Raw genomic sequence first — 11,113 nt, forward strand, 5'->3', positions numbered from 1 at the left:
TATTGATTATTTTTTTTTATAAATTAAATATAGGCATAATAATTTCACTTTGAAGAGGCAACAAATCCCTGATTTGATGTTATTTCTTAGTACACTCTTCTTAAACCGAAGTTAAATTTGAGTACAAAATAGAATTAACTATGAAACCATTCATGTACTTCTTGCAAATACTTTAAGCTTTCAAGGTAATCATGTATCAATAGTGGACTTTGACGGGCTATCAAGAAAATCGATAGAGGATTTTGAAGGAAGATGTTAATTGCTAAGGGCTTAACAAGAATAAAACATTATTAATTAAATTCAATTTCAACATTGAACGAGCTATGATCAATAAGTAGGGAAGCTTGGAAATCCGTTCATGATCGATCGTGATTTCAGCCACAACTTCAAGTTCTTGGAATTAGATTGTATCGGGAATGTAATTGTGGTTATATCAAATCCTATTTGTCTACAATTTTCACCAACATCGAGAATCACAACAAAACTACGACTGTGTGATTGTGACTATAATTTAAAAGCTTGGTCAGAATACAACAACAAAGTCTCATGCTATTTGATGAAATCGGTTACATAATCACACGCGACATTATTACACATGATTAAAACCAAAGTTTTAGAAAACACGTTAGTTGAAAAAAGAGAAGAAGAAAACAAAATTAAGAAGTTTTATCACGTAGAGACAAAGCCAGTACTGCATTGCTTGTCAGTTGAGGGAACCCTAAAATATTAAAAACATGGGGGACCCCTGAATTGCAGTTGGACGTGTTGGTGAGCAACAAATATGTACAGCATTTAGTTCTTTGGGCACCAACAAATCTGTTTATTGCAAACAAATGGCAGCACCTTGTCTTCTCAAACTTGTTTGGTTGGGAAGTGTGTTCCAACTTTTTAACATTGCTTTCTTGGTCATGTGGCTTTCTTAGGTATACTTACAGGAGCCAAGTGACAAATATGCATCAACGGCCCAGAGAACAGTTTCTACAGTGTCCAAAATCCAGCATTCATGAGTCATGATTTGAAATTGGAAACCATTAAATATGCAAGCTAATTAATCCACCATTACTATCATTAAACTTTATTAGCCTTAGGCATATGCATAAATTGGTGGGTACCATATACTCTCACACATCTTTTTCAAGACTACAAGGATGAATAGAGAATCTAGATGAGGTAGTTGGTTCTAGAGCAAGCTAGTGTCTGTGGGGAAAAGGGTAGGATTAGACACATGTCTGAATAAAAAATCAAGCTCTTTTCTAGTAACTAACGCTAGCTATGCAAGATACATCAAAACCCAGTTGATCATGTTGTGTATAGCTCTATAGCCTCAATTGGAAAAGACACATAGAAGAAGATAGTGCATATGATTGGAGAGGACAATTCAACATGCAGGTCGACACAGAGAAAACAGGTGGAACACAAAATCCACATGGACTGTCTATATCCATAGAGGCCACGCTTAAGGGGAAAAAAGGTTCTTTAAGTTGCTTGGGGAAGGAATTCTCTCTTTTCACTTCAATTTTATGTGCATTGGTTTATCTTGTGCTTGTAATTAAACCACATGTGACTTTTATGTATACACTTATGTAAACTTCTATTCTTCTGTTTGATCTTTGTGCCAAAAACATAGGCTTTTCATAATTGAAGAACTTTGAAGAATAGAGCATGTGCCTATGTGGTTTATTTATTTGCTATGAATTAATGCTGATTGATGGTCTTTGTCAATATAAATAGATAATCGATTGATACATAGATATTGTCACACCGATTTCAAAGTAGTTAGAACGAACTTCTCTTTGTTTTCACACCAGCATCTCCAAAATCTGATAGGGAAAGGGAAAACTTTGAATTTCCTATCCTCTCAAATTAAGCTCAAGCTCTATAGAATAATAGCCGATATTTAAATAGCTATGATTTAAATTTCATCTGTATAATAAGCGATTCATTAGTTAGCTGTCACATAAAGAATTGGAATTTTTCACTCCCTTAATTACATGAATCATAAAGAAACCTTCGACAAAGTCAATGATATTTTGCATCTATAAAATGGTAACAAAAAGAAGAAGCAACAATCTTGTTTCAAAGCGAGATTAGTGATTCACAAAATCAGTGATATTTCACATTATCATATGATAAAAAAAAGTGAGAACCCTGTTTCAAAACTATTCACCTGATTAAAAATCTTAAGATAACCAATTAACCACGTCTTTATGAATTATTTGCAAAAGGTCGTTGTCTGTACTTAATATTTCTATCTTGGCCACGCCACATTTTAGCTATGGTTCAATGCACACAGCTTGGGAGGAATTCTTCTGTGTTCCCATTGCACATGCACTCTGAAAGCATGGAAGATCTTCTTCTGTTTGACAGTTCTATCCTTGTACAAAGACAGAACTCCAGTGTCTATGGAAACAAAAAATTGTCACGTCAATTCCCTTGCTCTATTTTAATAGGCGAAGTTAATTGAATAGTTAGAGTATAATATTTTAAAAGAGTAACACAGGTACACACTTCTTAATCTTAATTACATATAACTAAGGCTCTTACTCACTGGGTTGAGCAGTGTACATGAATTATTATACACTCTTTAATGCATTCTTACTGATTAAAAAAAAAGAATAAAACATGTTTGCGCATGCCTTTGTTCGTTAAGCAGTGGAGTTAGGCTAGCTATTATTAGCATCAGAATAGTTAACCAAATTACATAGTTTATTAATTATATGGAAATTAATTATTATTGATTTTTAAACTCAAATATATTTGTTTGTTTTTTTTCACCGGAGGGTCGAGCATCATCTTATTATAGAAACTTGACAGTGTGGCTATTATGAATAAAGGGGAGTGGCTGGACAGATAAATAATAATAACAACAATAATCATAATGATGCCAAAACTCTGAAGATTCTGAAGACACATATACATAAAAGCTAACTAGACCAACAAACAAATGCATGGCCAGTCATGTCAAGAACATGATCAGTTGCATCAACCCCTCATTTCTCAATAATGGTGAAATTAACTGTACCAACAGAATAACTGCCACCACAAGAATCAATACTTGGATATAATTTACATGGAACAGAAATTAATTTCAATGTCTGCTCTGTATATAGGATTGATAGTCTCTCGGAATTTGTGCATCATAAGTCCTTGGAGAGTCAACAATCACTGAAACAGAACAATGGATCTAGAAAAAGATATGGTCTTATTTGGTCGGTATTTTCTGTCCTTTTGGTTCTTCATCCATTAATTTTGGTGCCCCTTAATTATTCATCTTCAAAGGCCACTTTAATCTGATGGACTAGGAACCAAGCCAGACTCTTTACGCTACGAATTACCCTGGAATGATGATGTACTTATATACCGATACCAAGCGTAGCTTTGGTTTTTCCTCCTAATGCCTAACTTCTTGTTGGCTCATTCTCATGCCTCTTTGGAATTTCCTTACCTAGCTAGTGTAAAAGCTAAATCCTGAAAAAGTTTTATGAAAAAAAAAATCAGACCTGGGAACAATATATCATATTATATGAGTTACATAATAATGTTTTCAAATGAGGCAGGGTTTGAAAACTTACAACATGTTCGTAGTTTTGTAGGGCAGCTCTATGAATTTTATATTAATGAAAGGAACATAAGTTGTTGCTGAATCCACATGGATGAAGAAACTTTTGCCGCTGGTCCTCTGCGTCCCAGAAATGACTACCAGTATCCTGAAAATGATGTTTTTGTCAATAATAATAATAATAGTAGTAGTAGTAAAGAAAAAAAGAAAACCATTCTTTTTCCTTTTTTCTTAAAAATAAATTTATTTATTTGGCTGTTTCTGTTTATACCTCCTCAGAGAACACATTTGACCTCTGCCCTTGAAGAAAAAATGAGACTGAATTATCCAAAAGATAGTCACTAGCAATGTGGAAGATGTTGGTGGGGGTCATGGTGGTTGTATCAGCAAAAGTAGTGGCTTGGTTGTTAGGGCTGTTGCAATGTGACACAGATGGTAGTGGTGGTGATGGTGATGCCATGCTATTTAGTTTCTGAAAATTCAAAGAGACCAAGTTAATTTCATGATTAGACATTTTAATTTAATTGATAACATGGAAATTGTTTTCTTCTTCAATCCTCACCTCTGGTCTAACCAAGAGGGTGTCTAGATCCGTTGCCAAGTCATAAAACATGGGATTCACTGAAGCAAGCTTCATTGACAAGAACTGCAGAAAATTAGAGGCATAGCTAGCTTGTTAGCATATACATTATACATATAACTAATGAGGAGGTGAAGTAACTAGGTAAATAAAAAAGAGTATATTGGGGGTACCTCAACTTGATTCTGTAGAGACTGAACATAATTGATTATTTCGTCCAACATAAGGGCCTTTCCAGTCACCTAGTTAAAAACCAAACCACATGAAGATGTCAGAAGAAATGTTGAAAAACTAACGTATAAAGGGCAATTCTAGCAAGAGCACATTCACATAAACACACAAGTTACCTACCAATCAAAAAAGATAACAAAGGAGTTGTTAACTAAAAAAAGAAAATTTATTGGTCCTACATGCAAGTGTGACATGAAGTTCAACTTTACCTACCTTGTCACAGCCTGGCACAAGCCGTTGCAACACCTTCATCCTTTCACTTATCTTCTCTCTTCTCACCTGAAAAATCCATTTTCTTGCAACATTAGAGGAATGAAACATGAAGATGAAACCTCTAGGGAAAGCCAGCACACTGGTGGGGCCCACGTAGCCATAGAGATGGTAATTTTTCAAGTTGTTAATAAGAGAGTTACAGTGTACCCTTTCAGCAAGGCTGTGGCTATCCGTTGCCTGACCCCTTCTTGCTCTGACATGGATATAGCCTGTTGGAGGCTCTTCGGGACACTTTCTCTGTTCCTTCTTCTCTTCTTTTGCCTTGTCCTCTTCTTTCAACCCACCATTGCCCTTCCTTTGTTTCTTGTTTTTCCTTTCTGTTGCAGCATCCTACAATAATTAACAACAAAACAACACTAATTTGGTTAACTTATTGAACATTGTAGTATAGCAAATAATGCTGGGAGAAAAACACAAAACTTAGATAATTAACAAAGCTACAACATAAGACATTAATTTATTGGAGTAAGTAGTCTGTACGCGCTGACAGTGTAAAAGTTTCTTATAAGTACCGTAGTTGAGTCATAAGCCTATGGTATGTTCATTAATTTTTATAATAAATATCTTAAAAGTTATATACCAACAATGATTTCTGATCAGTTGAAAAGTGTAATAAAAAAATTATACTAAAAGTGTATAGAAATAAAACTCAGTTTATTTACCTTGGATTGGGGGTTACTAGTCAAGGAAGATCCATTTCTGGTTTTCCTTTTCTTCTCCACAGGAGTGTTCACCTTCTGAGTGACCTGCTCCCCAGTTTCAAGCTTGTCCACTACCATGGAGGACTGAGGGCTAAGGTTTTCAGTGACAGAAGGCTCATTGTCACTGATGGTGATCTTGGAGCTCTGATCAACACAGCTAGTCTCCTGGTTTGTGACATTAAAAGATGATGTTTCATGAGGGAGTTGTTGAAACTGATGAGGAGGAGGGGAAGGGGTGTTTAAGTTGTTGGGGAAGAATGCAGGGTCAACAAGAAAAGGATGGTATTGGTATGAAAAAGCTGCCATGTGTGAGTGAGAGAGAGAGAGAGGTGTGTGTGTGTGTGTTTCTTTCTTTCTTTGGTTTTTGGAGAAAATGCAAGTTATGAGGAAGAAAAGTGATGGAAGAAAGGGAAGCAGTGGTGTGGATGAGTCAGGAAAAGTTGGTCTGTGACAAAACTAAAAGGCCTGGTCTCTATATATAAAAAGATTTGTGCACATATAATAGCTGAAAATCTTTAAAAGCAGTAACTCCTAACTCAGCTCCCATTTGACTGGTCTAGTGTCATCAACTCATTTTCTTCTTTCACATTAGTGATTAGTGATAATAATGAATGAGACCCCAATTATGATAAACAGGAGAGATTATTTGACTTTGTGGGTAGTTTGATTGTTGGGTATCCTTTATAATAATAAGGTAAATGTTGATAGTATTCTTAGGAGACTTATAGGAAAATAAAAGAGAAAAGAAATATTGAGATATGAAAAATACATTCATCTATAATTTTAAAATACGCTCTTATATTATTTTTCATAACATTTTTTTTAATTCATTAACAAATTTCTTACGTTCACTTAGTTGAATAAATAGTACTACCCCTTTTTATATTTTTAAATGTTTTAGTCTTTTTTATTATCTTGAAATAATTGGTGTTTTAGAATTTTAAAGTTTAATTAATATTTTTTTTAAATATATCCATATTTAATATCTCACAACTTATGGTGGAAGCATCAATAATCAAAATATTAAATAATTTTTTTTAGTTTAAATATAATAATATTTTATTTCTCTTAAATATATTTTTTTAATTTACCTGCAGTAGCCTTAAACATATTGGCAAAATATGGTGTGAGTTTAACAACTTCGAGTCAAATTTTTGAGTTTTCTCCTAGTTTTATTAATTTCTAATGCACTACAAGCTTATTTAGTTAGTATTCCTCGCTTTAAAAAAATAAAGCTTGTATTCCTAGAGGCTTTTAGTTCTTTTATTTTTATTCACTAAAAAAAGGGTTAAACGTAGAATGAGGTAGTAAGTAAAATATATTAATGTCATAAAATTTTTAGAAGTCTAACTTTGTCTTATACAAAGAATAGTTTAAAAAATTTATTTGGACTATTCATATGCATAGTCAATAAAATTTAAACAAATAAATATATTAATGATTAGATATATTAAAAAAATAAAACTAATAAAAAATATTTGGAAGAATAAGAGTATTGTCATTAATATTGGAGTAATGTTGAAAAAAATATATAAATTTAAGACACATCAAATTCTCAAAGTAACAGATAATTTAACATGGAATAAGTACTTTAAAATTGAGGGAGTACATAAAAAGTGGGAGACAATAGTAGATTATTCTGTAATCATACTTCTAATCATTTGTTTTAAAACCAGACAAGGTGATGAAACCGGTAAAGACATTTGTTTTCTCGTATTATTTTTGTTTTGACAGATTGTGTTTTGGTATTTGGATTATTGACAATTATATATATATATATATTAAATAATAAATTAATAAAAATAATAATAAACTAAATAAAAGTAAACATCAAATTAATATAAATACAGCATATTATTGTATATATCTCTAGTAGTGACATAAAATAATAAATATTGATTTCACAAATAAATATAAAGTTTTACAAATATTATTAAAAACTATTATGCATTAACTTAAATTCATTCTTGGAAGTGATAAAATAAATAATTCAAATATCATATACAAAAATAACAACCTAACTACCAACAAGTTATTGACCTCATCAAAGGTGATTATCTAATTTTTTTAATAAAAATTAATTCAACCAATAAATATTTCATACTAATAACATAAAAAATTTATAAAAAAAACATGTTTAAAACTTAAAGTTTGGAAGTTAAAGTTCAAAAGGTGATCTCCTTTGGGCCTTTGCCCCTTTGAATACCAATAAAAAAAGTGGCAAATAAATTTTATGTTTTTATTTAAATAAAAACATAAATCGGTTCCGTCAGTAATGACCGGTTTTTACTCGGTTCAACGTCAGCTACTTACCATTCATGCATGTTTCGTTGACGTCAAATTTATTTGTTTATTTATAGATTTATTGATGTTAAGATTTAGTTAGAAAATGAGAAAGTATCACATATACATAAATATTAAAGGATTAATTCATTTCGATCAAAATAACTGTAATAGCACATCATTAATTGAAAAAAAAACCTATTTCATGATAATGACAATAACTAATAAAGATATTAAACTATTATAATTAATAATGTTGCAACAAAACATTAGATGACGCGTGTTAGATAGGTTTGTTAAAAATATTTGCGTTGATTTGATCATAATATAATATAGTTAAATAAGTTTGTCTGTAACATAAATTATTTCAAAAACTGTAGTAATATTATTAAATTATAATATAAAATTATTATGTCAATAATATAAAAATTAATAATAAAATTGTTTACTAATGAAAATCAATTATTTTCTTCACTTTTAATTATTTTACTAAACGTACTCACTGTTTCAAATTATAGGTTTTTGCTTTCAAGGATTTTTAATACATTCCAAACATGCTATAGCGAATCTTAACTTAATTTTTATTGCTTCTCTCAAATTTTAAAATTAGGTTTGGTTATGATTTTTTTTATATAATTTTAACTTTTATGAATTATATTTCTATTGTCACATGCATACACTTTAGTTAGTTTTAATTTGTATACTAAAGATTAACTTTCAATAATTTTAAAATTATAAGAACTCAAAAATCAAAATAAACTTACAAAAGACTAGAATTTAAAATTTAAAAACACAGGAAATAAAAATACATCTAACCTTCTGTCAAAAAAAATAAAAATCTAACGTTTTATTTATTATAGGAACTAAAGATTGTGCAAGCTAATTTCACATGGTTAGTGTCTGACTAATTTTTAATATTGCCATTTTTAATGATTTTCTTTATATATTTTTTCATTTTTTTAAATAATTAAATGCTACTAGAATAATAGCTTTAACCAATATTTTAAACAGATCCTATATAATCGCTGGAACAACAAATACATAACTTTTTAAAGTATTATTATAAACCCTGTTACATTAATAGAAGTTTAAAATTTTTGTATGCGAAATTTCGCATGATTATACATAAATGTTGTAGCAATATATATACACTCGTTAGTGATAAATTAATTTAGTGATCAATATCTTATTTAATTATTTTTATGGCAACTTACTTGGCAAGTAAGTTTTTCCAGTCAAAAAGTTTTATGAGGAGAAACTTTTATTTTTGGATAATAGTCATAATACTGAAATTCAGTTTTGGAAAAACATTAAAATAAATATTTTCGATTATTTAAATTTTTTTATAAAAAAAAATCTTCACATTGGAAGAAAAAAAATCAGGTCTATTTTTCCTTAATTATTTACTCTCTTTTTTTTTCTTTCTTTTTCTTGTTATCTGTGTCATAATCAGAACTTTATTTTTAATTAATAATTTTGTCATGTATTCTCCCAATCGTAAAAGAGCCAAAGAAAAATATAAAAGCATATATTTCCCTCTTAAATATCATTAATTAGTTCTGTTGTTTTCTACTGATCGCGACTTTTCCCCTTTCTTGTTTTTGTATAAATATATATTTTTTCCCTTATGTAAGGTACCCCTGCTCTGAATTGGGACCCAAAATTTCCTATTCATTTTACACGGTCTTCCTTCTTTTATCCAAGACGATCCAAACAAATTACGTACCACATCAGAGTAGTACAAAAAGAGAACTCGTGATTATAAGGACCTTATCATTCTCTAATCACTTGTCACAAAACACAAAATCTCACTCGATACCATTGTAATCATGTGAGTTAGATTTTTTTGTCACTCTAATTTTTCTTAATATTGATTTTTGTTTTGATGCGTGAGAAATTGTTTTGAACTCTTATAATGGAGCTAAAACTAAAATGTAAGTTGGGCTGTTGGGACTAGTAGTATATAAATTGACACACTTTCAACAAGATAGGACAACATGATCTTGTTTAATCATCCAAGAAATTATAAGATTGATTTGGTAGGAAAAAAAAAAGAGAAAAAAAGATTGTAAGTTTGATTTTCTATTAAAAAATGATGTTTAATTTAATCCAAAAAAAATTATAGATTAATTCTATTAAAAATATTGATAGGAAAGCAATAATCCTATATTCACTACACGTCTAGGTTCTGTGATTCGAATTGGAAGTGGAATTTACAAAAAAGCAAAACCATTGATAGTTGATGGGGACTTTGATAATTCAGTAAGATTCCTCTCTAAACTTATGTCATTAACCGAAGGAAGAGTGAGAAAGACAGGAGGCATTGCATTGGGCTGAAGTTGTTGGATCGTAAGGAATTCATTGGCCCATACAGAGTCTCCAAAAGATAATCAAATTTTACGTAATTTTTTAAAAATATTTCATGATGAAATTAAATAGCACTTTCTTTTTTTACTTCATAAAATTAAATAGCACTACTCAATAAATAAAAATTTTATCCTATAAAAAAACAAGAAGTTTAGAAATTATAAGGAAAATGTTGAGCTGTTTGCTGATATCTCCAGCCTTAAGTGAACTGTGAACCTACTACTGTTTACTGAGTCCTTGAGAGTGATGTTTGTTAGGTGTTACTGTTACTAGTCTTTCTTTTTTCTTTTCATAAATTTTTTTTATTAGGATTTTTCTTTTCATATGTTAAAAAAGAAAATGTAAAATTTGCATTCTTTTTTTTGTTTTTTAGGAATGCGTCCTTTGTTCTTAAGATGTCTGGTACGTAGACATTTTTTTTATGTTTATTGAATAATGTTTTTAATTAAGAATTGTGATTTTCTTAAAATGTTATAAATACATTTAACGCGTTTAAAAATATTCATGAAAATGACAGATAAAAAAGTGAGTAGATTAAAAAAGAAGAATGGAAATTTCACTTAGTCTTTTTTCAAAGTGAGTACGTATTCAAATTAATTCTTATCATTTCTGATAGTTATATTATATATAATGTTATTAGATTTGGTTTTCATAGTTACGTTTTTTAACCTAAGTCATTATATATTTATCCTAGTTTTTTTTTTATTTCTAAACCAATTTTATTGGGCTATATTATTTTTTATTTTAATTTCCATATATAATAGTTAGATACAATTTTTCATGTAGGGTCTAAAATATAGACTTTATTTATACAAAACGAAAAAGACTAAATTTATAATTTAATCTATTTCATGAATATGCTTAAAACTTTTTACTTGTATGGAAATCTCAGTTTTAGTCATATTAGATTATTTTTTTCCAAATTGTATAGGAATGATTTGTTGGAAAACATGATTAAGTGATTAACAAAACATTCATTATTTTTTGTACAAACTTTTAACATAGGAAATAGGGTAACAATAAGGTAATATTTTTCTAATAAAAAATGAAAACAAAAACACTTTCATAAATATATATTATATGGTCTTAACTTTCAAAGAGTTTTCTTTCAAACCAAGT

The 11,113-nt window shown here is 29.8% G+C and overlaps 1 protein-coding gene across 1 annotated transcript; it reads right to left on the reverse strand.

Moving 5' to 3' along the window:
• Nucleotides 1-2,855: 2,855 nt before the first annotated feature.
• Nucleotides 2,856-5,810, reverse strand: LOC100796018 (transcription factor bHLH137). Its single transcript, XM_006578658.4, has 8 exons — nt 5,306-5,810; nt 4,791-4,973; nt 4,584-4,649; nt 4,313-4,381; nt 4,122-4,205; nt 3,831-4,031; nt 3,573-3,707; nt 2,856-3,468 (listed from the first exon to the last, which is right to left on the reverse strand). The coding sequence occupies exons 1-7, from the start codon at nt 5,648-5,650 to the stop codon at nt 3,615-3,617; spliced, it is 1,041 nt and encodes a 346-aa protein (XP_006578721.1). The 5' UTR covers nt 5,651-5,810; the 3' UTR covers nt 2,856-3,468; nt 3,573-3,614.
• Between the last annotated feature and the right edge of the window lie 5,303 nt (nt 5,811-11,113).

This window comes from Glycine max, chromosome 4 (genome assembly GCF_000004515.6).
Source record: "Glycine max cultivar Williams 82 chromosome 4, Glycine_max_v4.0, whole genome shotgun sequence".
Taxonomy (NCBI): Eukaryota; Viridiplantae; Streptophyta; class Magnoliopsida; order Fabales; family Fabaceae; genus Glycine; species Glycine max.